Source organism: Cuculus canorus, chromosome Z (assembly GCF_017976375.1).
Source record: "Cuculus canorus isolate bCucCan1 chromosome Z, bCucCan1.pri, whole genome shotgun sequence".
NCBI lineage: Eukaryota > Metazoa > Chordata > Aves > Cuculiformes > Cuculidae > Cuculus > Cuculus canorus.
In genome coordinates, this window is record NC_071441.1 from 24774139 (window position 1) to 24802059 (window position 27921).

The following is a 27921-nucleotide window of genomic DNA, read 5'->3' on the forward strand; positions in this document are numbered from 1 at the left end:
TCGCGCTCCCAGCCTCTCGGGCGAGCTCCCCTCCTGGCATTTCCCTCTGTCACAAACCATCGCCCCGCAGCAGCCGCAGTGGGAACGCACCCAGGGATCCGCAAAACCCAGTGGCAGCGCGCCACCCCAGCATTGGCTCCCAGCGCCCCTCTGCCTTCCGCCCGCGGGCGCCCCCCGCCGGCCGCCGCCGCCACTGCGGGCGCTGCCCTGCCCGGCCGCCGCCGCCTCCTTTCTGGGCGGGTCCCGGACGCTCCCGTAGGCGTTTTCGAGGGTGGGGGGGGGGAAGAGAAAGTAACATGGTGGCCGGTTCCTCCCCGCACGGGAGCGGCGGCGTGTCCGGCGGCCGCTGAGCGGCGGGGGCGGCAGGTGAGCGGCGCGGAGCGGGGCGCGGAGCCGCCCGGGCGGTCCCGCAGCGGCTGATCCTGCCCGCCGCGCCCGCGCCCCTCTCCCTGCTCCTTTAATTGCAGTCGCTCCCACCGTTCCTGTGCAGCGCCCGCGTCCCCGCGCGGCGCAGGTGGCGGGCGCCGCAGGTGAGTCCCTGCACAGATCCTGCCTTTATTTCTCCATTTTTTTTTTCTCCTCTCTCCCCTTTCCACGCTCCGGCTCCGCCCCCGGGTCCGGCGTCAGCGCGGTTAACCCTCGCGGGGGCGGGAGGCGAGGACGGGGCGGCCGGGGCTGGGGCGGGGAATGGGAATGGGAATGGGGAAAGGGATGGGAATGGTGAAAGGGATGAGGACGGGTATGGGAAAGGGGAAAGGGAGGGGGATGATGACGGGAACGGAGACGGAGATGGGGGTGGGGATGGGGGAAGGAACGGGGACGGAGACGGGAATGGGGACGGAGTTGGAAGTGGACCGGAACGGGAAAGGGGACGGGGACGAAGAAGGGAATGGAGAAAGGAACCGGGACAGAGAGGGGGATGGGAAAGGGGACGGGGACGAGGACAGGGATGGGGATGCTGTTGGGGAGGGGAAGGGATGGGAACGGGGATGGCGAGGAGCGTCACGGCTGCCGGAAGGGATTTTGCCCCTCCCCGCCCCCAGCCCGGTGGGAGGCACCGTCGCTAGTCGTCACCCTGTGTTTTGGAAGCCGATGGTATCAGCAAGACTTTATAAACCAGCCCGCGCTGAGGATATCTGATGTGGCCTTGCTTCGCGACCAGATAGGCTGTGTAGCAGCAGGACCTGGTGGTGGGCCAGGGCATTTGTATGTCAAATAGGGGAAAAAAATGTTTACTGAAGCTGTCAGAAGCTTTAAATGTGAAGTAAGGATGGGATGTCATCCAGAGGGACCTGGACAGGCAGGAGAAGTGAGCATGTGTGAGCCCCATGAGGTTCAACAAGGCCAAGTGCAAGGTCCCGATTTCAATACTGGACGGAGGATGATGTGGTTGAGAGCAGCCCTGTGGAGAAGGACTCGGGGGTGCTGGTTGATGAACACCTCAACATGAGTTGGCAATATGCACTCGCAGCCCAGAAGGCCAACCATATCCTGGGCTGCATCAAAAACAGCGTGGTCAGCAGGTCGAGGGAGGTGATTCTGCCCCTCTATTCCTCTCTTGTGAGACCTTATCTGGAGTACTGTGTCCAGTTCTGGAATCCTCAATATAAGAAGGATGTGGCACTGTTGGAACGGGTCCAGAGGAGGGCTACAAAGATGCTCAGAGGGCTGGAGCACCTTCCATACAAGGACAGGCTGAGAGGGTTGGGGTTGTTCAGCCTGGAGAAGAGAAGGCTCTGAGGAGACCTCGTAGCAGCCTTCCAGTATCTGAAGGGGCTACAGGAAAGCTGGAGAGGAACTTTTTACAAAGGCTTGTAGTGACAGGACCAGGGGAAATGGCTATAATCTGGAAAGGGGCAGATTTAGACTAGACATAACGAAGAATTTCTTCAGGATGAGTGTGGCACTGGCACAGGTTGCCCAGGGAAGCTGCGGATGCCCCATCCCTGGAGGTGTTCAAGGCCAGGCTGGATGGGCCCTTGGGCAGCCTGATCTAGTGGGATGTTTCTAGCCCATGAAAGGGGAGTTGGAACTAGATGATCTTTAAGGTCCCTTCCAACCTAAACCTATGATTCTAAGCTGATTTAACTGTGTTGTTAATGCCAAACGTTATCTTCTGAAGTGCCTGAGCAGAACTTATCGTTGATGCTGCAGTCTCAGAAATCATGCAAAAACTGAAGAAAATTGTATTAAAGTCTAAATGAAATGCCTATTCTATACCAGTATTTTTTGATCCAATTTCTTCTTCTGCTAGTAAGATCAATCAAGATTCTGCTTTGCTAATGTCAAACTTAATGCCTGTGGTTACATTTTTAGATCTGAATAAGGGCTGAGGTTGTAAAGACACAGGATATGTTATGATCTTTCTTTTTTCTTCTGTAAGCTGTGATAGTCTGATTTCTGGTGATTCTGTAGTTATTTGCTTGGCTTTTTATGTTTCTAAGAAAGCTAAATTCAAGCCTATACATGGACATGTTAGTAAAAAGAAAATTATTTCCTTTTAGTTACCTTTTTTGGCTATTTTCTTGTGTAGACTAAACACAAAGTTAGTGAAAGTTTTTGCATGACTCTTTTTAAGGTAGCGTGTTAGAAGTTAAGGTAGTAAACACTCTCTGTGCTTTTGGGGAAGAAATAATGATGGAATGTGAATTAGCTTATACCTCTTCGGACAATGAAAGGGGTTTTATTTATATTTTTTTGTGAAAACCAGTCATGACCCAACTTAAGTGACTAACCAGACTGCTAACCAGACTAGCATAGATATTTCATGTGCTTGGCACAAAGGACACAAATGAAAAAAAACCAAAGCTGTTCAACAGCTTGAGAATGCTTTTATTATAAATGTGACTGTAAGTCTTTTTTAAGATTTTCTTTTTTTTAATAATTGGCTGACAGGCAGCAGCGGGTATGAAATCCTGATAATGTGTTCTGTCTGAGTAGTGCACTGAAAGAATTCAATAGAAACCAGAAATATAAAAATTGGCTCCTCTACATGACTTATGAGTTATGTGTTAAAATGGTTACTATCACACGTAGAAATTTTTAGTACTTCTAAAATCTCAAAAATTTCATTTAAAACAAACAAACAAACAAACCCAAACAAATTAAGATGGGTGTTTTCTTAAAATCTTACAGGTAAGCATAGTGTTACATTTGGGTGTTCCTTCTCAGCTTAAAGTTGGGCTCTCTATAGCCCAGAGTAAATGTAATGACATCTTCTTGGACCACGTCCTAAGTGTTTGTTTTATTGTTTGAAGATTGTTTGTGGATTTGTTTCTGGTCAACTTTTGTATTTTTTTAAATGAATACCATCTAATTGGATCAAAACTGGAATATCAAAGTAGTGGAATGGATAACATGCCTCTGACTCAACATGTAAGAATTCTCATTTGGAGTAGCAGTGCTGTATAGTGTGGAAATACAGAGCTTGAAAAGGTATCTTTTAAAGCTTGTTTGTTTCTTAGGTCTGGCTTTGACCAGTGGAGAATTGAATTTGGAATTCAGCCTCTACATGCTTTAAGGACAAATAAATTCTAGTGTTAGCCTTGATACACGTATTTAGAGTTGCCTAAAAATACAATAGGAAGAAAGTTTTGGTAGAATGAGGTAGGAAAGGTATATTGCCAAAGTTGTAAGAGGAAGGTAAGGTAGTCTTTTGATTGTTGTGTAAGATCAGATGCCTTATTTGTTAAGATTTCAGGTAAATTTCAATGGCATAGAGACTAATACATTTGGTAGACTTCTTACTGGTTATACGTAACACCGTCTCCTTTTCTGACTGACTTAGCCTTCTGACCAAAATAAGAATGAAAAGCACCTGTAACCTCTAATCTGGCATCTTTTTTAAGGTTTAAAGTAGGTTGCACCATAGAAACCTATATGGTAGAGCATTTTTCTTTCCTTTGTGCTTGCTGGTCATTCCAGGGCTTGGATTACCAACCTTCAACATGAAACTTTCTTGAATAATTTGCAAGATATTGGTGTAGATGACCTCTAAGATAGTTCTTGGGGATCACAGTCATAGTTATTAAATTGCTTCCCATGTGACTTGCCATATAGTTGTCCATTATTGCTTATTCAGATCTGTAAAATGAGAATCAGTTTGCTGCCCTGTGCAGCACGAGACCTGCTTTCCTCCTGTAGTGCTTCAGACTATAAACTGGATTTTTTATCTACTTTTAAGATTCTGTCTTGCTACAAAAATCACTCCTCTCAAAATTGTTGCCCCTAGTTATGCAGAAATGTGGTGCTGCTCTTTTCCATTGGATAAAAAAGTAGTGTTGTTGGAAGTAGTCCATACCCCTGATGACAATGAGAGTGCTTGCTTTCTGCTAATTTGTGGAGATAATGGCTCACAACTCAGACCTCTGTGCAAATGATTGCTAGAAGTGAAGTGAGCTGGTTCAAGACTGTTTCTGGACTACAACATAGGTTCTGGTGAAGTAAGACTGTTCCATGTTCGGTGATTTTTGTAACTACCTCTGTCACTAAATGTGAGCGTACAGACATACGTTTCAGGAATACATTTGCACAGTACTGTGCATTCCAAGCTGCAATAGAATAGAAAGCATTATCTTGGTTATCTTGCTCTAGTCCTTCTTTTCTGCTTACAGGTTCTTGAAGGTTATAAATGTTGTCCTGATATTTATTGTTTGCTTTGGTAGACAGGAAACTTACAGTTTTCAGAATAGCAGAGATAATAATGACATTCTCTGTTTATGCATCTTGACCATTTTCATTCTTTTGGGAGGTTTGAGCAGCGAACTCAAGGTTATTGATATAGGGAACAGTAAAAATGTACCCATGATTTCTTGCCTGAATGTTGGCTTGCACATCATTAAGTATTCCATTTGCTTTGTTTCAGATAAATGCAATGAGTGAATTTTGCATTATTCTGCTCTCATCTTCGCGTTTTGTGACACTTCCGTTTGTTTCCTTTACCGTCAGAAACTTCTCTGAAGAGAATTGATGCTTTTTAAATATCAACCAAGAGCCTGTGTTTTCCTGTCTAAAATATGTTAAAAATGTAAATCGAGGATTGACTTGCAAATTAAGTTGTTCAGTCCTGGCAGAAAAAGCTAAGTTTACATCTCCAAAGTAGTAGAAGCTTTCTTCCTCTTGAAATGAAGGTGGTTACCAGTTGTGAATGAATTGCAACTCCACTACAAAATATGTCCATTTTTCACTAGAAATGCGAAGAAGTCCATGTTTTTGCATTCTCTCTGAACCTACACGTTTCGGTGATAGCGTTTGCCTTTATAATTAATTACAGCCTTTGATCACTCAGGCTTAAACTGAAGTCTAGCCACTGATGCATTCTTCAGCGCGCCTCTTCCCTTTTGCAAGTCTTTCATATTGAGGCATTGTGTGACTGGTGAAAGCAAAACTTTTTTTTTAACTTCCCCTGTTGGACAACACAGTGCTGCTATTCCTGGTGTCACATAACATGGCTCCAGACTTATTTGTTATTCTCTGGGAAGAAACTATACTCTCATCCAGATAAGAACCCGGACATAGGTAGGAGTCTTGTGAGTAAGATATCCTCCAGCCATGTCTATATAATGTGTAAACTATATATTTCTGTTTTAAGAAGGGATAGAAGTGTGGTTGAAGTTGGGAGAAACAGAACAACAGAGCCAGAGAGCAGCCACCTAGGAGCAGCATATGCAGAAAAAAGAGTTCAAGCACTTAATTAATGTCTCAGGAAAAACAAGATATCTACAGCTATCTAGTTAAGCCCTGAAACGTTTAGTGTGTCAGTCTCAGTCTAAGAGAAAGTTAAAGAAAGGAGAAAGAAGGTAAACTGCTGACTCACAGCAACAGGTTATTCAGTCGGTTACTCTAAACATTGCATGGGACTATTGCAAAATATTAAAACTGCTCTGGCCAGTTCTCAACCAGTGATCAGCCACCCATCCTTGGAAGTAACAGCAGCAGCTTGCCTAGACTGGGGAGTCATTTGTACCTATCCCTTTATTGTTTTCTTCACGCTTGAGCATTCCCAGTGAGGATTTAAGTAATGGATGACTCTAATGACGATATAAACTGCTTGGTATCTAGGTGTAAGTGGCAGAAAATTGTGTTTGAAGGTAATATGAACTTAAGTAAACTGAGATGGTTTTCTTTTTTGAAGGCATAGATGGTATCTATTGCAGGTTTTCTTAAAAGAAATCATGTAAAATAAGTTGTGTGTTTGACAGAGCAGATAACTTCCAAGGACGTGGATAGCCTGAGAAATGTGTAATGTATGTAAAACATTTGTGTCTTGTACCTGTTAAGCTTCTGAAAGCATCAAAGATGTGACTGAAGAGGGATATTTTCAGAAGCTAATTTCAGCCTAGGAAAACAGGTATTTTTTGGCTGCTGTCTTCCCTTGTTATCCACCACTTTTTAGGAAGTAATTCCCAACGAAAGCCTGACTTTAGCTGCCCTCAGTTGTCATTGGAAGCTCCTTTTCCACTTCCTGTAGAAGGAACTGAGGAATGCTAACCATGTGAGGTTAAGTTTAGTTTTCTGAATAGGTCCCACGAACATCTAAGAATAAAATTTGGATTTGGGGGGGGCGAGGAGGAAGAGTACAAGTCATTCTCTTGTAAGCTTTCCAAGAAATGAACCACTGCAATGTATAGATGTGGCTTGCTAATGAATGGGAACAGAGTGCCCCTTATTGGTCACATCCAGGTTTGTTTTCAGTTCTGACTATTGAAGGCTAAGAAGGAAGTAAAACAGAAAGTTTCCTAACTACATAAACATGTTAGTTTTCTCAAAGTTGTGATGAAACCAGAAGAAGTAAGTATGTATCTCCTGTACAATATTTCCTTGACTCGAAGTGAATGCTTGCAGTTATAATACTCGATGAAGGACATGAATATCAGCTGACCTTAAATCCTTGCAAAACCTTGGAGATGCATCCTTGCTTAACTGTTTTTTATCTTGTGCTTTTGGTTTTTTGGTTGTTTTTTTGTTACGTTTTGTTTGTTTATCATGCCTTAGGCTATAAGTGATAATTCTCCCTGTATAGGACTGTTATTTTTTGTTACATGGATAAAGTACAAGCGTGTCACTGAATTTTTCCAATACTAATAAATCATGCACGCAACTTGAAGTTGTATAAAAAAAATCAGAAGTTATGAACAGAACAGACTTTGCAAACGAAATATTTGGTTTGTCGATGGTGGTGTACTTACACAAAGGCTCATACTAGAGTACCTGTATATCTCTGAAGAGCAGAATTCTGTGCATTCCTGGCTATGGTGGTACAGTTCTAGGGATAAATAAAACCTACATAATGCATAATAAAAGGAAGAGTATGTTGTTCAGGATTGGGTAGACCAAGTAGAAAGTTTAGCTTTGAAAAAAGGCACAGGGTGTGACCCAAGCTTTCTTAAAAAGGTAGTGTCATTTAAAACTCTAGTGTATATACTTTATATACTTTGTTACTTTTGCTTTGAATTTTTTTTTTTTTAAGGCATCTTCTTTTAAAATAGTTAAATGTGAAAGCCTTAAGTTCCTTTGGGTTATGATGACTCATTCACTGTGAATGTAATGACTAATGCAACATTTCAGTTTATTTTAAGGAAAACAGAACTCTGAGATTCAGATTTACAGTCTATACACTGTTAATATAAAAACGTGTGCTAGGGTAAAAAAATCTTACTAAAAAAGTCACTCCTCTAATTTTAAAGTGTTTTCCTGGCTATATTAGTAGCCACATGATGCACAAAACTGAGAAGGGAAATTGCTTTGAGCCCTGAGTGTCTAATTATCTCTTTTACCTTTTTAAAAATCTCATCCTTAACTGATATGCTTGCTGTATTGAATTTCTGAATTGACATACTGTGCATTTGGGTAGTCTGAGTTGGTAAGTGCAAAATTATCTTCTGTCACTCCATTTGTATCCCTACCCTTTTTGTCTCTGATGCTGCAATAGGCCTGTTAAAAAATGACGAAGAAGGGAAAAAAAAAAAGTGTAAAGCATTAAAACTGTGGTGTAGAAGGCTGTGTGATGCCATTTCTTTTGAGAAGGGACTGGAATTTTGGTAGCCCACTTCCTGAGTAAATCCTCTGTCTGTATAGCTGTTGTCTCACTTGCTACCTAAATTTGCTTTCAGAATCTTTCCATTTGCAGGTTTTAGGCTTTCTGAGGGAATATTTCTCCAGGTTTTTAAGCAAGTATGTTTGAAGCTGCTAGTAACATTGGCTGAAATTTTAAAAAAGATAGCCTTTCTTCCCTTCTCTCCATTTGTATTGTAACTAAGTAAATATGCTCTTAGCAGTCATCTGTCTTTAGCACTTCTTTTACTGTTTAAAATCTGTATAATTCATCTGAGAAAATCAAGTTTTGTCTAAGTGTTTTGTCTGAGAACTCCACCAGTGTGTTGAATAATAGTTATTTTCAGTGTTAGATGATAATATTGCAGGAAGGATCAAAATATATGTAATGTCAAAATTGGCAGGTGGCAAGGAAATGTGGAGTAATAAGGCTTCTTTATAGAGAATCTCAGGCTTGTTATCCTTGGACAGCTTTTCTCAGTTTGAGGAAAATATTTATTGATATTTATTATCAATATATTAGTTCCTTTGTAATATGTTATCTGTAGTGATTATTTTATTTAGAAATTCATATAATATACAACATCGTTTTAATATGCTAATGATCTGACATTTGACATACATTCAGAAGGCTCACATATAGGCTTTAATGTACTCAGATACTCAGTTGTCCTAAAAATATATATATATATATATATATATATTCGGGAATGTAAGTGAGCACGGCAAGAAGCTAAGGTTGATAGCGAAGGGCCTTTAAGGGGCAAAAACATAAGTTTCTTTACACATATTACAGAATTCAGAGGGGAAAAAAATTCTTTATTTTGTGATGAGTTTCTATGTAAAAATCAGATGTTATGGTTGTCTCAGAAGCGACTGAAAATTTTTACAGAGTAGAAATAAGAAAATAAAAGTTGGATTTTCCACAGAAAGACAAAATTTTCTTGTCTATGAATAAAATTTAACTTTGTCAGTAAAAATGATATTTTTATGTTTATTCTGTAGCTAGAGTTGTAGTCTTCGAATGAAGAGTTTGAATCACTTTACATATATGCTTTTGCAGATATAACATCCATTTCAAGACTTTCATTTGCGAATGCTTTTCTGTTTCCACACTTCTAACATGAAGGTAGCTGTACTGTCCTTTTGGTGGCTTTGGTTTGTTTGGTTCTGGCTTTTGGCGTTGTGACCAGACTGGAGTGTGATTGAATGGTTCCTCTTGTAGATATTCTTATAAATAAATAAGAAGAGATATGGGAGGCAATCATTGACAGTTACTGCACTTTCTCTGATTGCTATGATCCTTTTCTCTATTAGCTTTCGTCTGGGAATGAGAAGAATAGCTTACATATTAGGCAGAGAACTTGCCTTTAGAAAGCTTTGCTAAAACATTTGACAATAAAGAAAATACTTAGGAAAGTTGAGGGCATAATTTTCAATAACTATACTCCTGTCGAAACATCTTACATGTGGTTTATGTTTGTAGTAACTTCATGGTGAGGTGACCTGTGAAATGACTGATTTAAAGGGGTTACTGGGAGGCCTAGCCAATACTCTGTATTTTCTGCAAATGTGCTAATGAAAAAATGGGGTTGCAGATTAAGAATGTAGTGTGTCTGGTGCAATACAAAGAGCAAAATGACAGCTCCTCCTGTAAGATTCTCACTGCTGCAGCATAAGACCAAAAGTATGAATATTTTAACGGCTGTCAAGCTTGTGGTCTGGATTTTTTAAAGCCATCTTGGCAAGAGAAAGTTCCTTAATGAGGAGTTGGCAAGAGGACTGAAAGACAGACTTCTGAAGTGTTAATAAGCTCCTGCCAAGCTTGAAAAGCAGCAGAGAAAGAATGAAGATGCTGACATGAAACTGAGGGATTTGAGTCTGGTGTAGTAGGCCAACCAGAAGTGGGAGTCATCCTCTCGATAGGCAGGAAAGGTGTTCAGTGGGTGGAGATAAGCTGTGAGGTTCTGAAAGCGCTGGTGAAGCGGCCCTGTGTTTGGTGTGATAAAGCTGACAATGGAGAGACCTACAGAGGAGAGTGACATCTTCCTGCAGCAGTTTTGCTCTCAAAAGTTAAAATGAAGAAAAACGTGTTCCTCAAAACCAGTGAATGGGTTTTCTACTCTGGATTTGTGGAGCCTTTATGAAATGATTTGAAGCGGCATATGGCTGATAGTATTGTAGGCAGCTACAATGAACAAGAAAGAGAATATCTCAAACTCTTACAGCTTACTTCGAGTAACTGCTCAGGTGGATTTGAAACAGAACATCTTATTTTCTCTCCTTTAACCTCACAAAACCATAATATAATCTGGCATTACACCAACCAAAAAAAAGAGCACCAAAAAACCTGTGAAAAGCAATCTAGGAGATTTGAGGTCCCAGAAGGCACTTAACCTCTGGACTATTGTCTCTGGACTCTTTTTTTCACTGTTTTATTTTTGTTTCACTCTACCATGTTTGGCTTTGTTCCAACGGAGTTTCCAAATACAGAAAGAGCTCTCTAGCAAAGAATGTTTCCAGGGCTGCAGGTGTTTCACTCATTACATAATGCTGAGCATGGCTGACCTTTAAAGCTTGCAACTGGGGCAGTAAATGCATTTTATTAAGCACTTCTCTTGCTCTGAGAACTATTTACTTTCATTATTATGGACTGTCTTCTCTTCAGCTTCTGGAATAGTTGCCATCTTCTCTTACGGAAAGAACAGTTCAGGCTCAAAACTGTTGAGGCAAGATTAAACTGGTTTATTAAATGAGTGTAACTGGACTGCTTGCTGATTACCGTTCTTCCCATCTCACATCTTTTCCATTTCTGTTTTCTGTCCTTGGCAATAGGACTTAATTTACTGGTACCAAACTTGCCATCATTGATTCCAGATGCTTCTTCTCTAGACCTGTAGGTCACTCCAGAATTTGTTTTTTTGCCTCACATGTCTGTAACCACTCCAGTTTTAATACCATTGGATGACTTGACATTACTGTACAGTAGGGAAACTTGAACTGTTGAATATGATAGAGAGTCTGAATAGTATGGAGTAATTTTTTTTCCTTTTTTTCCCCACCCCCCTCCACTCAGTTTTTTTTCTGAGGGACATTTTCATACTCCTGAGCATCCTAGATCACAGGGTCCATTAATGTAGTGATATTTGAGGTCGTAATTCATAAGTTGCTATCATAAAAATTTGCTTTATGTATGATACAAGCATTTCTATTATAACATCATTGTCCTACCATTTTGTAGCAATAAGTGATTTTTCTGACCATAAGAAAAAAGTCAGACTAGAAGGACAGTTCTGCTTCTTAAGACAGAACCTTAAATTGTTAGTAATTTGCTTTTGTCTTTTCTGACTAATTCCAATTTATTAACTATAAAGCTGAAAACTTGTGACTAGTTTTCTCCTTTGCTTTGATCGTTTTTGCTCCAGCAATCAAAAGAATCATGTACAGGACAGGTAAAGACAGAAGATGCGAAGAAAATTCAGGGTAATAGGGAACAAGAATGTGTTTTGTTTAAGGGCAAAATTATTTTAAAATGTTTTCTGTTTGTTTCTAGAGCAGGTCTGAAAAGCTGTAAGACTTCTCAATAACCAAAATGATGCTTAAGTGGCAAAGTGTATGTGCCTACAAAACTAAACAATTATTGTTGTGTAATTACTGCTTATTAAGATATTGGATTTGCAAAAGTCAGTTTATTTCCCCAGTACTCTTTCTACATATGAAGCACAGTATTACATTATTTCAAAGCCCACAGTTTGAAACTGTAAAGGAAATCTGTGGTGGAACAATACAGGCACCTGCTTCCTATTATATGAATGAGGTATTTGTTAGTGGCTGTCATGAAAATGTCGGTTAGAAATGCCCAAAGAGAGATACCAAATATTTGTCTTAGTCAAGTTTTAAAGAATGATGGACATCTTTAGCCATTGTAGAAGTTATAGTTAAAAGTGTGAAAAAGATCTTTCTGTTTTCCATTGCCTTTGGTCTTTGTGTTTTAAGTATGTCCGCTAATTTGATGTTGAGATGTTTTTATTTAATTAGTTTACAAAATACAGTTTGTTTTTCAGCGTTAGCTGTAGAGCAGTGTTTGACATTTCAGGACCTCAAAGCACAAATGTGTTTGTTCTCAAACATTCACAGCTTGTAGAACCCAGGTGCTCTGAGAACTGTATTTTCTAAAGGGATTTTAAAAAAGGCAGCTGTTTCATAGAATTGTTTCTAGTCTTGGTGCCCTTGCTTCCCTAGGAATATTTCATGAAATGTAATCGGCACGTTTGTTTCTCAATGTTACAGACCTCTCTAAAATGCTCAGGTTGTAGCTTGTAACCTATTTCCATTGTGCATCCATTACATTCTCAAATGTTTACTTGAAAACTACTAAGGAATCAGTCACGGAATCATAGAATAGTTGGAGTTGGAAGGAACCTTAAAGATCCTCTAGTTCCAACCCCCCCCACCATGGGCAGGGACACCTCCCGCTAGACCTGGCTGCTCAAAGCCCCATCCAACCTGGCCTTGAGCGCCTCCAGGGATGGGGCATCCACAGCTTTCCTGGGCAACCTGTGCCAATGCCTCACCACCCTCATCGTGAAGAATTTCTTCCTAATGCCTAATATAAATCTTCCCCCTTCCAATTTAAAGCCGTTCCCCCTCATCCTATCACTACATGCCTTTGTGAACAGTCCTACCACAGCTTTTTCATAGACCCCCTTCAGATACTGGAAGGCTTCTACAAGATCTCCTTGGAGCCTGCTCTTCTCCAGGCTGAACAACCCAAACCCTCTCAGCCTGCCCTTGTATAGGAGATGCTCCAGCCCTCTGATCATCTTCGCGGCCCTCCTCTGGACCCATTCCAACAGTTCCACATCCTTCTTATGTTGGAGACTCCAGAACTGGACACAATACTCCAGGTAGGATCTCAAGAGAGCAAAGCAGAGGGGAAGAATCACCTCCCTTGACTTGCTGGCCACACTTCTTTTGATGCGGCTGAGGGTATAGTTGGCCTTTTGGACTGTGAGTCCACATTGCTTGCTCATGTTGAGCTTTGCATCAATCAGCACCTCAAGTCCTTCTCCGCAGTGCTGAATGGTGCTGTATTTTCAAATGTGCATATTCATATGCAATCATGGGTGACATCCAACCATTCTTATTCCACAATTGATTGTGTTAAGACAGGTAGAAGGTGGGCATTGCATGTCTGTGCAGTTTGTGACTCTTAATTTTTCTAATACTCCTGTGATTTAGTCAAGTGACTGTATCTGTATTTTCATAATTCACAACAATGTGATATGCATTCAAAAAAATAAAAGTCTTAAAATGCACATCTAGGAATTATTTTTCTTTTTGTTACTGACTGTGGCAAATTATCTATGGACTACTATTTTTTTTTTTTATTTCTGTTTTAATCCAGTTCAGTACTAATGCTACATACTGCAGTGTGTATTTCTTCATTTGTGGGAAGATTGTGTTTTGTCTATAAAACTGGCTGCCCTTTCTCTGACGTCAGGCTTTTACTGATTTGATTTCAATTCTATCTCATGGACGCTTGCTTAGAGAAGAATTTAGAAACTAGTGAGATTTCTATAAAGCAAAGTTCAACTCTATTATGTAGACTTCTGCTATCTAAAAAAGAAACTTGAGAAGAATGTTTTACATTCAGCTGGTGTACAGTACGTAGTGAGTTTTCTTTGCAGATAGTAGAATGCTCAGATCAGGAAATAAGAGGCCTTCGAGGTCAACTTGATTTTTCTGGGTAAGTTACGCTAGTTGGCCTCCTGAGCCTTTTGCTGTTTCTTTTTGGAGAGGATGCAAGATGAGCACTCCAGTTGGGAGTGAGTTGAAAAACCTTTGATGTCTGCACACACTCTTGGCATAAATCTATTTAATTCTTTGTGTGCATTGAGATGCCAGCATTTGGTATCTTTCCAGAAATTGAAAGGAACAAGCAATTACTCAAGGATTTGCCTGCACATAAGCCCTTAAAAACAACTACCTCTTGAGCCCGTTCTATGGGTCATTGTTCTCACTCAGGAGTAAATTCATACACACAGGTTTCCAGCAATACCTTCTCCTTAGTATTGTCAGGTGTATTGCATCTGTGACCATCCCTTCCCCTGGTTGCTGCTGTATGCAGTTTTATAAAGCTTTTGTTTCCATTTGTTTAAGTCCACTTGCCAAAAACTGTGTTTACCTGTACCATTTATTTCTAGACCTATGCTAGCTTTCCCATCCAATTTTAGAGGATAATTCAACACTTAACATATTTTTAGAATTGGGACAGACCTTTAATTAGACTTCTAGACTTCTGTAATTTTATCATGGGCTCAAAGGGTGATAGTATAAATTATGCCATGGCTTTTTAGGAATGGAGGACTTTAATGAAATCTCTTCTGCAAAAATGGCTTGTTTTCTCTACTAGGATGAAAATTCCTGGAAAACAGAGGACAGTGTTTTTTCTCTGCCACATTTTTTTGAGCAGGTCTAAACGTGCATTAGAGGTTGTTTCAAAATTGCCCAAGTTTCTTTGATCCAAGATTGTAGACCCACATGGTATTGGGACAGTGTGGTGTAGTAATAGCAGATAATAATAATAGAAAATAAGATGGCTGCAAAAGTTCTGTTTATGGGGCAAAAAAGGGGACTATAGTTGGCATAACATATTTGACTTACATGACTGCATTGCTTGTGGTTTCTGAATTGTTGCTGAACTTTCTCTGCACAACATTATTTGGCATATTAGTGTGTTTAAAATGCTTTCTGAGATACTTGAAAACTTTACACATTGATCACCCTCCTAGCACCATCTTCAAAATCCTTTTTGAGGATGAAGGAGGTGGCCTAAACATTTGATAAGATCAATGGGTCTTACGTCTCGGATACTATTTTCAGAACAGATTTTTCTTTCAATGAAAACTACCTTCAAATAAAGCATTGAAATGAAAGGCTTAAATAGTACTCTCTGACTTTCTAAAAAGATATAAATAAATCATGTGTCATTCATGTTTTCTCATAGCAACTTTCTAACACTTAATAGTATTAGAAAATAAATGAAAAATCATAGGATATTAAATTTTTAGCATTCTAATTTTGCTGTTATTCCTTTCTGCTACATCTGTATTTACTTTAGATGAGCAGACAAGCACTTCCGTGTAATTCCAAACTTAAGAAATGGAAGAACTGCTCACCATACTTACGTTATGGAGAATTCTAAGCAAATGTTAGTTGACCACAAACAACTCCTGCAGTGGTAAAGCAAATGATGTCATTAATGATTTTAAATGCAGGAGTTTGTGTAAAGTAGTTGTGGATCTGACAATGTCAAGATAAATATTTACTATTACTCAGTGTATGACAGGTATCTGAAGCACACTTCCACAAATTAATATGTTAGAGAAGTCTCCTTTTTCTGTGTTTTGCAGGTAGTGCAGAAGAAAACTTTTTTTTTTTTAGTATCTAAAGAATAAAATACCTCACCTGTAGCAATAGCTGTAAATGAAGACTGAGAACTTTAAAGTAGTGACATCGGTTTTGGAGTTGGAAAGATTGTAGCTGTGATAAAAGCAACATAACTGAAATAAAATACAAATCTAATACTTACATTGTCATCTGTACTTCATTGTGGCTGCTTGTCACTTGCTTTCACGAATTTTTATATCTTTGCAGGAAAATCTCATTGTTGTGGTTCAGCTAACCATAAATAGAGGAAATTGCAGCCTAGCTATATTGAAGGAAAAATCTAACGTGTTTTAGGCAGCAGTCAATAAACTGAAGCAATTTTTAATAATGTAGTATTTTTTCATAATTGTTCAATATTCATAGAAGTCATCTTTAGAATGGAAACCTCTCCTCAAAGTCAATTTCAGCTTGAAATCTCCATAAGAAAGGGCTGTCGCCTATATGAAGCTAATATTGGAGTTGCTATATTTTTGATAAAACGTTATGAAACAATTATAAAATCACATAGTGGTTGTGAAAAAAGCTGTTGTCTTTTTAGAGACATCAGTCTTAAATGGACTGTGGGAGAGCAGAACACTTTGCCATATTTCTGGCATTTAGCAGAGAAAAGAATTTTATTTTCTTTCCTGCATATTTTTTCTAAATGGATCTCTTGGCTTAGACTAGTCATACAAAGTGCCTGTAAGTGTTATCTGTACAGACTGGTTTTGTTTTTCCTCTACAAAACTAATTACTTCCAGTGGGAATTCCATTTAGAAAAGCATGGGGATTTTAAAAGTATATCTTTTATTCTAAAGACCTTTTAAAATTCTTTTTTTATTTAAGAAATAAATTTGGTCGTAACTAGCTCATAGCATACTTTCCTGTTGTAGCCTATGAATATATTGGAAAACTAACATCACTTAAATAATTTATTCATAACCCCACGTGGACTTGGAGGTTTGTAATTCCACGAACAACATTGTTCTCTAATTCCCAATTTTTGTTTTCAGTGTATCTGACTGAAACTGAAGTATCTTTATAGACTTTAAAAAATACCCCAGCTTTTATGGGACTTGTATGTTAGCTTTTTTATCAATATATCCTTGATATATTGATATATCAATATATATAATAATTTTTAATTAAATTAAATTTTAATTAAAAATTTTAATTTTAATTAAATTTAATTAAATTTAATTAATTTTAATATTTTAATTAAAAATATTTTAATCATCCAACACCAGGTAACAGGTTTTGGGTTTAGAATTTTTTTTAATTTGTGTTTTGTTCTGCAAGGGAATGGGGATGTTACAATAAAAATCCCAGTGTTTTCTAAATGTTGAGTTTTTCCACTACTCTTGAAATGCATAGGCACCTACTCATAGAAAACTGAGAGTACATTATCTCTTGGAATTATGATGGGGAAAAGTTGTAAGGATAAAAGTTATGATAGAAGGTGTCTTAGAGGAATGTTTGTTTCCTTGTATGTTAAAAGAAGCAGTGTGCATACGTATTCTTGCTTGAGGTATCAAAAAAGTTGTGGAAAATGGCAGTGGATTGTTCTTGTTCCCACCAAAGTAATATATTTATTTTTTCATGCAGTTCAAGACAAAATAGCCTTGGATTAACTGAATTCTGCTGCTTCTCTTTTTTAGGTTGCTAACTGCTAATTTGTTGTTTAGTACCTATTTATATTTAAAGCTATTGCGTTAAAGAAGATAATGGCTTAAACACTGGCTACTATTTTAAGGTCTCTTTTGAGAGGTCCTGTTGCTTTAAATCTTTCTGAAATTGGAGAGTACATTCTTGAAGAGCTGAGTTGTAGTGCTTTTTTGAAACCTTTTTTATCCTTGTGGAAAAGGAAGGGAACTGTTTTGAGACACTCAGAACATTTTGAAAAACTCACTAAATGTTGTGCTGACATATAAGGCTTGTGTGCCAGGTTTCTCAGCTGAATAGTCTGGTGACTTTTCCTGCCACATATGACACAGAGTTTCTGTGAAGTAAATCATGGCTGTGGCTAAGAGAAAACTATAAAATCATAGATTGAAGTGTATGATCCGTAGCTACAAATTGCTACGGTTTTATTAATCCCCACTGGTAAAAGTTTGGGAATGGATTCTTGTCATTTGCATTACATTTCCAAATCTTAGTATTTAATTTTTCAGGTCCTTTAGAATTTTTTTCCCCTCTGTTTACCCACGAAAGTTAAATTTGCACTTTAAAAAAGATGTCAGGATAACACTAGTGCAATTACAGGAACTGCAGCTGTGGTTAAAAGTACAAACTAATATGAAATTTTTGACATTTTGTGATGTTTTCTTTTCTGTTTTAGTTCCTGCTCTGTGTGCTAAAAGTAAATGTGAGTGATGATTTTAGTGTTGCATCGAGAGAACATGATATTGAGCTGTGTGGGCATTCACTGGGTAATAAAAGGCCGTATAATAAACCTTTAATGAAGGTTTTGTTTTTAAAAAAATCTATATGATACCAACCATTTTGCTGCTTTTAGCAGCTTGTTCCAGTAATTTCGTTTCAGGTATATCAAGTGCAAACAGATTTCCAGATTACAAGATATTCTGGCTCAGGAGTAGGGAGAGGCTGGTTTGTTTCTTTCTTTCTTTTTATGATTCTGTGAACAAGTCCAAGCATCTAAGAGGCAACTGAAACATTTTGGACTTCACAGTCTTATGATTAATCCAGAGCAAGTCAGTGTTGCTGCTGAAAGGGGCATGCTGCTGCTGCTTTTGTGCTGACACAGTGAATTATTGGAGAGCTGCTCTGGTTGAACACTAAACAGTGTCTGCCAGTCTCCTTGCTTCAGTTCATTATGTGGTTGCACAAACTGTAATTCTGGACAAAAGTGAAGGAAGGAATGAGCAGTGGCAGTATGAGGAAAGACCTTTTAATGGTGTACAAATTTATATGAGGTTAAGTTGAAGCCATAACGCCCACATTTCATGCTGATTTGCTTAACTGTAAAGGGCTATATCACTAATTTCTTGTTGTTTATGACTGTTAAAAGGGTAAACTGCTGCAGGTGATTCAGAAGCTTCACAATTAACTATGGCTTTGGAGTAACTTTCTTGTTCTTCAGGAGACCTAGGCACTGAACACCTGACAAATTGAATAAACTTTTTATTGCTCTTGTTGATACAGCATGCACATATTTTAGGCTTAAACTCAGTCATGTGAGTACCTGTCTCACAGCTTTCCACTTCTGTCTCTTTCCAGGATCTCTGTTTCTGGATTGCACTACAAAAGCTGTTAGCCAAAGTGTTTTGAGAACTCCGAAGTGATGTTGTAAACAGCATTGTGGAAATACGTTCCAGAAGAGTATTTTAAAGGGTGTAGGTACTCTTTCAGGTTTGAAAGGATTTGAAGAGTTGTCATTTCAGTGTTAGAAAATATAAAATGGAGTTAGGTGGAGTATAGATGTACTACAAATTTGCATGAAGTTATTTCCCTTTCTTCTCATGCTACAATACCTTACAATATAGTGGTTGACACCTTAGTTGCATAATCTTGTGCTAAGATTCTTAATAAGCATGCAGGATGAATAGCTGATTTTTCCTTCATATGAGAACTCAGAACACTTTTGATAACAATTTTGTAGAAGTCTTGTGAATTGTGGTGATGGAAAATACCTTTTCAGTATACTTTCAGGAAGAAATAGAAGGTTAAGAACAGGCGGACAAATCAGATTGCAGGGAATGGGATTATACTGTCTCCATCAAACCACCTGTCTGTTAGCAGAACCCAATCAAACTTATCACTTATCACTTATCACAAATCAGCACTTATCAAACTAGACATTCCACATACAAGAAACTTATCAGTTTTGGTGCACTTATTATTTGGAAATACTCGTGGGCCATCATTCCTTCGTAGGTGGGACCTTGGCAGCTGGGGCAGTCTTGTTTTCAAAGATAGAAACCAGACTTCTGTTCTTACTTAGCTTTCCAGGTGGGATCCCCAGAAATATGATGATGGAAACATGAAGATCTAAAAGAATGTGGTTCCTAGCTCTTTGAAGGGGTGTAACAGTATTCAGGCTTATGGCTTATGGCTTGGTAACTACTCTTTAAATATTTTGCAATCAACTTCTAAAAAAAGGTATTTCATAAGATCAGGTAGTTGAATTTCCAGTTGTCATATTTCGACATTGTCTGTCGGGTAGTTTTACTCTTAATAGAAACTTGTGTTTTATTGCTCTAAAATCATATGCTTGGTGAACATTGCTGGTGTTCAGAGAAGAACTGTTTCCAGATCTGGAATGTGCAGCTGAGCAGTGATGTGTACTGCCTGATCAGCTGATGAAATATGGGTTTGGATGTGTGATTTTTGAAAATGACTTCCAGATGTTACAGTTGCCAGCTGAGTATCTCAAGACTGTACTGTTCGGTCTAGATTATGAAACAGAATGGATGAAGTATGCAGGAGATAAACTAGTGAGCCTATGCTTGAAATTGTTCTCTCAAAAAAAAAGAAGAAAAGGGGCAGCATAATTCTGTAGTCAAGTTACTCAGTAAGCAATGGCAGAAAAATATAGATGCTTTTAGTTAGGAGTACCTGCATTAATTTATAGCCCGTAAAGTGTTTGAGTGGTCTGATAGCTAATGCCAAGCAATTGTCTATGTAGCTGCTGTGTTAGGAGCTTTGAGTTCTTTGTTATCTCACTAACTTTGTTGTGCTAAAACATGACAGTTATGGTGGTAGAACTGAAATCCAATTACCAACAATACTATATTTTTGAGCAGCAGAAACCAAAGGTTCCCTAGAATTTTCATGAAATCTCTGTATAGGAATTTATTTGCAAATATTTCTTTAAAGGGCTTAACTCCTCGTACTTGTTGAGGGAAGGTGTTTAGCTTGAAAGCAGAGTATTGATTTCTCTCTCTTTATTTTCCCCAGGCAGTACTGACGTGACAATGATAGAAGATAAAGGTCCACGAGTGGCTGACTATTTTGTAGTGGCAGGGCTCACTGATACAGATACTGCAACGCTCCCGGACCAAGAAATAAGCCGACATGAGACAAAGTCAGCTGGTCCAAAGGCTCCAATTACCGACATTGCTGTGATAATTAAATCAGCTGGTGAAACTGTCCCAGAGGGATACACTTGTGTTGAAGCCACCCCTACAGCCCTTCAAGCCAACTTAAATTATGGAAGTCTAAAAAGTCCTGAGCTTTTTCTTTGCTACAAGAGAGGCCGGGACAAACCACCTCTTACTGACATTGGGTGAGATTTCTGTAACAAGTCAGTTCCTCCAATAATGATCATATCTTACTTTTCATAGATGATGATGAAAACAGATACAAGAAAACTTTTACAAACATACTGTCTTTGAATTTATGTTGCTTATTGTGGATATCTGTGTAGTATTTTCTTTCTGAAATAAGTTGAAAAAAGTGTCCGTCTTCTAGTGAACTTGTCTCTTTAAATAAAATTAATGATAATGTTTTAACTGAAAAGTGAGAAAGGTATAGCAAATCAAATATGAGAAATAAAATTTTCTGCAGTTTTATTAAAGGTGTGAGAACAGTACAAAATTCGTGTATAGAAATGGTATAGTTCAAATCCAAAAATATGACATGCTTAATCTGAAAGTGATAAGAAGACAAAAGATATTGCTTTGTGGAATTCACTTTAATGCTTAGGGTAAAAAGGTGTTAGTTAAAAATCTGAAACAAAGATCTTAAAATTATCCACCTATCTAAAGTCTTGTAGCTTGCCTTACTGTTAGATCAGAATATTTGTGATGTTGTGAAGTTCTGATGTGGTTGGCTGCAAGCACTGGGTTGTGTAGTCTCTTTGTAACTCTAATTACACTTGTGTTTCAAAGCTGCGCTTATTAATGTCTGAGGCATAAGTTCCTAAAGAGTTCCTGGTACTGTGTTTGAAAACCCTATGTAGTCAGTGAATTATGTTAAGTACTTAACAAATGCAGGGGTCAGCCTGGACAGGGAAGCTCTGAACTGGTTTCATTACTTATAGGATACTGAGTTTAATATAAGTATTCATGACTATGATCACAAAATCCTCCAAGATCTTGAGGTGGTGAATATTATAGTCTGTTCTACCAGCATACTGAGGTAATACTTGGTCTGTAGTAATTCATCCAGCGCTATAGTATTGTGTAAATAGCACTTGTACTTCTCTAGTTTGTGTAAGATCACTGTAGAATTATTGAGGATGTAGTGAGAAAGAGAAAATGCATCATGGGCGGGGAGAATACAATGGTGACAAAATAAGGAATCAGTGTGGTTTTCCTTATTTAATAGCTAAATAAATAGTAAAGTGAAAAATATTCATCTATATGTAAGCTATAATAAGTTTAGTTAATTTCAATTATAAGTTTAAGCATATCCTACACAATGACCACATACCCCCATTTTGACCTACAGTTTGAGTGCCAGCTGACAAGTAGAGTTCAGTGATGAAGAAACTGATAGTGAAATCTTAGTAAATAAATTAGTTGTATGGCAGGATCTCTGCACTAAAGATTATGGTTCAAGTTGTATAATTAAGCTGGTATGTTCTAAATTCAATTTGTGTTGGTCACCTAAATTACATTCCACTAATCTTCAGTGAAACTATGATTTTTAAAATTGTGTTTTCCTATATACGTGGCTGTGTAGATTTAGAATATTTAATGAGAAGAATAGAGGTTTGATCCTAGGACAGGAGATCTCTAAGGTCCTTTTCCTACATACAGCTGTAAAATACAGTATCTTAAGCTTATATGTCTATGAGAAAAATCCTCTGCTAATCATTATGTTGCTCTCCTAATCAATATTTTTGCTGATGTTCTAGAAATAGGCAAGAACTGAGGTGAGATTTGTTTTGGTTTAAGTGCTGTGAGACTTTGTAATAAGATCTCACCTCTCTGTTTTACACTTGAGTTAGGACTATGGGAGAGTTCCAGCATTTGTTTCTTAAATGGAAGAGAACCTGCTCTGTATGTGTAATTGGTTTTGCAATGTATAATGCTTGCTGTAGAAAGGACCAAGGAAGGAATATCAGACATCTTGGCTGAAGCAGAGGTATTTATATTACTGGGTAATCCAAAAGTTAGGTAACTTGCATTGTGCAAGTAAAGAAATACTGATTTTTTATTTTTTTTTTTAACTGGTATGGGAAGCTTTAGTTTGATTAGTGATTCTGTGCCAAGAACCAATCTCATTCTGCATACCTGGTTTCTGAAAATATCTGTGGGGGTACCGATTGAACACGTTTTTCTTTACTAGAGATGTAATTAAAAAATGAAAGTGAACTCAAATTTCAAGAAGCATAATAGAAACTGGAAGATGTTCTTAACAGGCAGCATCTTCCATTGTTCCTTAAATCCCACCAGTGTGACAATTGCAGCTGATTTAAGGTTTTTAACTCCACAGCTGCAAGAAGGTGATATTTATCTTTTCTTGTATTTGTTATCTGATGTATTGAAGTATACCTATAAACTGGTAAAACTGGTCATGAGAGAACCTCCATGTATAATGTGAAACAACCGTATGAAGAAAGAACAAGATTTATTTGGTCTCTCTCACAAAGAAAGGACCTAACGTCTAGAAGAAATTGTGGGTTACATTTTGCTGGAAATGAAGCTTTTTTGAGGCTGATAGAATAATGTAGCAAATCAGGTATATTTAGGATTGAGGCCAAAGTGTAAGCTCAGAGAAGGAGGAAACAAGTGTTATGCTGATCAGTACTAATTAGTCAAAGGCAGACACTGGGAAGCTGAAACAAGCAGGAGTAAACGCATTCGTTTAGGAAGGAGTTTGTATACGGAGGGTGTCTTATTAAATATTTCATGCATCACTTCTGAATGCTTTCTCTGAATCACTTAAATAATTGTTTAATTTGAGTGACCCATGGGTGTTAGCTTTCTTCCGTTTGCTTGTTTTCTTAAATTCAATGAGGTCAGGAAATAGCATAGTTTTAATAATACTTCTGATGGTATATATGTAAGGGTGAGAGTTGCTTTCATTTTATTTTTGCTTTTGATGAGACGTGACCTCATTGTTACAGTCTTGTACACTGGTCAGGCTCTTACCTCTTAGAAGTGTTGGCACAATTGAGAAATTCTTCATGGTAGTTTGAAGTTTAGGTCACTAAGCTGCTCTGAAGAATATTTCCTTTTTCGCTAAGAATATGGTGACATGAACTAGTGATTTAGCTAGATTTTTAAAAAAAATCCAGGTACCATGTGAATGTTGCAGTACAGCCTTGTAAGGTACATTCTACTTCCTAGGAGTACAGTCAACTGTGGCTATTATTTCTTTTCTGTGGAATAGAGTATCGTTTTGTCTTCCGCCCTCCCTTAAGGAATATATTCAAACTACAAATGTAAATCATTATTGTGTTTGGAATTTTTTTCTGTAAAAATTCATATAGGAAGCAGACTTCTGTCTTATGTTGTTCTTTTCCAGCAACATCCTTAAAAGAAAAAAAAAATGTGAGCTTGAAATTACTTTACAGACATATGTGATGGCAGTAATTTCTAAGAAATTATCAGCTATCGCATGTGCAAGCAATTGTAAATCTTCCTTTGTATTTAATTGTCTTGGTAACACAGTATTCCTCCTAATTTTATGACTAAATCCTTTTAAGCGTGGCTTGATTTTATTTTTCTAGAACTATGGTTCATTCTTACAGAGATTTCTTTGTAGTATCTTAAGTATTCCTGAACAGTTTCTTTGCCTCCAGTCTTGCATAACAGAAGACAATACATAAAATGCACATTAAAACGTTGCAGTGATGGCATAGAGTGCTAACAGATGGACAATTACTGTGAATTTGTCTGAGTAACTTCATGCATATCTGAATGCACATAATATTTTGTTTCCTTCCTGTCTGCAGAGTTCTATATGAAGGGAAGGAACGCATCATTTCAGGCTGCGAGGTCATTCAAGCTACTCCCTATGGTCGTTGCGCTAATGTTAACAACAGTTCAGCTTCCTCTCAACGGATCTTTATCACATATCGAAGGGCACCTCCAGTACGACCTCAAAATTCATTGGCAGTGACAGATATCTGTGTTATTGTTACCAGCAAAGGAGAAACCCCTCCTCATACATTCTGCAAAGTAGATAAGAATTTAAATTGTGGTATGGTGAGTATTTAAAAGCTTGAGTTCTTTTTTTTTTTCTTTTTTAAACCCACATCATAATTATTTAGTTTTATACATGATGTGTGAGACTTAAGTATTTTAGATTTTGTTGCTCTTATCTCCTTTGGTGTTAGAAGTTGCTTCTTCATTCTGATTATTCACTACTTCAGTTTGCGTTCATCTCCAGGTGCTATTTGGAAGTAGTGCAATGGATTTTACTTTTTTGTAACTGCCTTCCCCGCACCCCTGCCCTTGGTAATGCTAACACTCAGGATGAATCACAAATGCTTTTTTCATAGTTATTAATAATGCCGATGTTACTAAGACATGTAAGAATGATAATTACTGCTTACAGTGTCTTCATGTACTTTTTTTTTTTCCATTCAGTTTGCTTTTATTTAATCTGATTTGCATTTAGTTTATTCAGGCTGAAATAAGTTATTTTTTTTTGAACGTAGGCTATATTTAGAAATACTGCAAAACCACTATGTAAATAACCAGTTTATGGAAGTATGATAAAAGCTTTGAGTGATGATGTTTAGAATTTCACCTCCACTATCCCACAGAAGTCTCCTTTTAAATAACTAAGAAAATGGGAAGCTGCAAATCTGGTTTACATTTACTTGTTCTTCTATTGGAATGAGTTAGAGAGAAGTGTAGTGGTGTGCTTGTTTTACGTAAATCTTGTAATCTCTAAAAAATATGAAAAGGGTGAATTTTCAATTTTATTATTTACATGCACTCAGCAGCCAGCCAGTCATTTTCTTCTGTAATGCTTTTTGTTTAAATGTCAGCTTTGTTTGTAAGTGGGAGTAAGTGCAAATGCTTGTAGTCAATTTTTCTGCTGCCCGTTGTCATCTTTGCTGGTTCTAAGATGAAATTTGTGTCTTCCAGTGGGGCTCCAGTGTATACCTTTGTTACAAGAAGTCTGTGCCAGCTTCTAACTCTTTAGCATATAAAGCTGGTAAGTCATTTTAAAAGTAGACTGTCTAAACATGCTAACAGAAGGATTCAAATTCCTTGTTGAAATCAAATAATATTTTTAAAAGCTTAAGTGCTGCCTGTCAGACTCCTGTTCCTAGAGCATGCTATAATGTCTTCTTTACTCTCCTTGCTTTTTCCCTGGCAAAATCATGACAGCATGACAGGCTTAGTAGCTTAGGGGCTTTAGTGGAAAGTTTAGCAAGCATTTCAGATGTAACAAAAGCTTTCATATTTCTTATGTTTGTAATGATGGAGAGGGAGTACTTAAAAATTCCATTCAACCTTCTTCGTATCTCTTTTTGTGTCTCACAGCTAATGCAGCATCCTTTGTTTTATTTGAAAGTTAAATATGTTTCTTTCCTTCAGTTCTACAACTATTCGCTTTTTTTTTGACAAGAGCAAAAAAAATTCTGAACAATAAATGGCAAAAAGTCTTTCCTTTTAAGTCTAGCTTTTATAAGTTTTTTTAATGCACTGCTACACATTTTTTTTTCCAAATATGTAAAAAATAAATGCTTTCGAAAGAGTTTCTGCTGAGCACTAGGTGCACCAAATTCCATTGAAAAGAGTAAACTACAAAGCAGAACTGGAAAGCATAGATAATGAAGATAGCGTACCATAAAAATAAGCTAGATGAGCAGCAATAGTAAACCAGTGCTTGTGTGCCTATTTTCTACCAGCAAAAGTTATGCAAGACTGGAGGCAAAGAAAACTGAGTAAATTGAACATATTTACTGCTTAGCAGAAAATGTGTATGTTCAGCTAGTCGTCCTATTTTCAGTGCAGGTATTGCTGCTCTTTTTACAGTGTATAAATTATCACTTTCTTTGCAGGAATATGTTTGTAATAAAACCCATTCCAACGGCACATGTAATAGCACAGGTAATTCCCGACTGGTTGAAGGTAAAAATCATCTCTAACTAGTTCTTACTACGTACTGTTTTTTTGAGCAGTTAACAAGAAGGAGTGCTTTGGTATTCATACACAGTTTTTGAATGATTGCTACTTGGATGGTTTAGTGTCAAATGAGAGACTTTCTTCTTTGCAGATGTAGTTTGCCGTTATGAAGTCCATACAACCACAGGCTTTGCTGTATATTTTGGAAAATACATTGCTTACATGATTTGGAGCGAATGTGCTTACTTTTCCTTCTCCCGTTCTTGAAGGGTTAATTTTCAGATATCCTCAAGAGAACTATGAGTCATTCCCACTGTCGGAATCTGTACCTCTCTTCTGCCTTCCTATGGGAGCTACTATTGAGTGCTGGGACTCTCAAACCAAATATCCACTCCCGGTGTTCTCAACTTTTGTACTAACCTGCTCTTCTGCAGAAAAGGTATGGCTCCACTCTGGGACTAGCTTTTGCTTTTAGTTCACATGGCTGCTGTGAAGATAAATAGATATTGTTTCTTTTGTATTTGAGAAATTCTACAGAGTAAACTGTTAAATACATTCCTTATAAAATGGTATTTCTTAAGCCTTCATATAAGACGGAAGTAAACCAAAACAGGAAGTAGATGGAACATTATGTGCTGTTTAGTCCCTTGTAAGATGAGCCATACACTTAGCAAAACTAAAACTTAAGAGTCAGGGATTACCCTGTTCTTTCAAGTAAGAAATTTCTGGGAATGAAACATAGCCTGCCTATTAAAGAGATGTTCACTTACCACATGTGTTAGCAACCTCTTAAGTTTTTACAGTTTTCCTATGATTACCTTAAAAGCCACTTCTGTATCAATTTTTGTGGTTGGCTCTGCAGCACGCAATATGTGTGAATAGGAAAACAGTTACCATAAAACAGCAGGGTGAGAAAGAAGAAGTGTCTTGTGAGGTAGCATGTGAAAGTCCCTGTAAAACTGATGAGCCTCCCAGACAAGTGGTCCTGTTGAATTTACATGAAGTGATAGATTCGGAACACTATCCATCTGCTGAATCTATATAAGGCCACCAGCACACATGGGCACCAAAAATGTGTTGCATGACTCAGCCCACATGTGAGAAGGCAGTGTCTGCTCTGCGCAGACAGACTGCAGGATTATAGGTACACCTGATGAAGCAAGGGAATGCTTGCTTGGAGTTAGTCTCCCAGCTGTTGCTTCAGCTTGCCAACTCTGTGTGTTTGAGCTGCATGAGGGAATAAATTACTGTAATGTGTAATTAGCTCTCTGTGACTAATAAACAGCAGTTCAGCTCTATTAGTGATAGCAGCTCAACTTCCACTCTGCTTCAGTCTCCGATCACGGAAATTTATGTATTTCACTGTTTCCAAAGAACAAAAAAAGTCTTTCTTCAGTATGTTAGTAACCTCTTTTGCAAAAAGGAATGCAGTATCAGATAC

The 27921-nt window shown here is 38.0% G+C and overlaps 1 protein-coding gene across 5 annotated transcripts in view; it reads left to right on the forward strand.

The window, feature by feature from the left end:
- Window positions 1–285: 285 nt before the first annotated feature.
- DENND4C (DENN domain containing 4C) overlaps window positions 286–27921 on the forward strand; it is a 69114-nt gene continuing 41478 nt past the window's right edge. For 3 of the 5 annotated variants that reach the window (XM_054054514.1, XM_054054516.1, XM_054054518.1), the window contains exons 1-5: window positions 286–530; window positions 20401–20728; window positions 24350–24602; window positions 25494–25563; window positions 26750–26919. In XM_054054514.1, the coding sequence (XP_053910489.1) occupies window positions 20418–20728; window positions 24350–24602; window positions 25494–25563; window positions 26750–26919 (804 nt within the window). In that variant the 5' untranslated portion in view covers window positions 286–530; window positions 20401–20417. Of the gene's footprint in view, window positions 531–20400; window positions 20729–24349; window positions 24603–25493; window positions 25564–26441; window positions 26466–26749; window positions 26920–27921 lie in introns of those variants that run through there. The other 2 variants (XM_054054515.1, XM_054054517.1) reach the window with 2 other exon arrangements.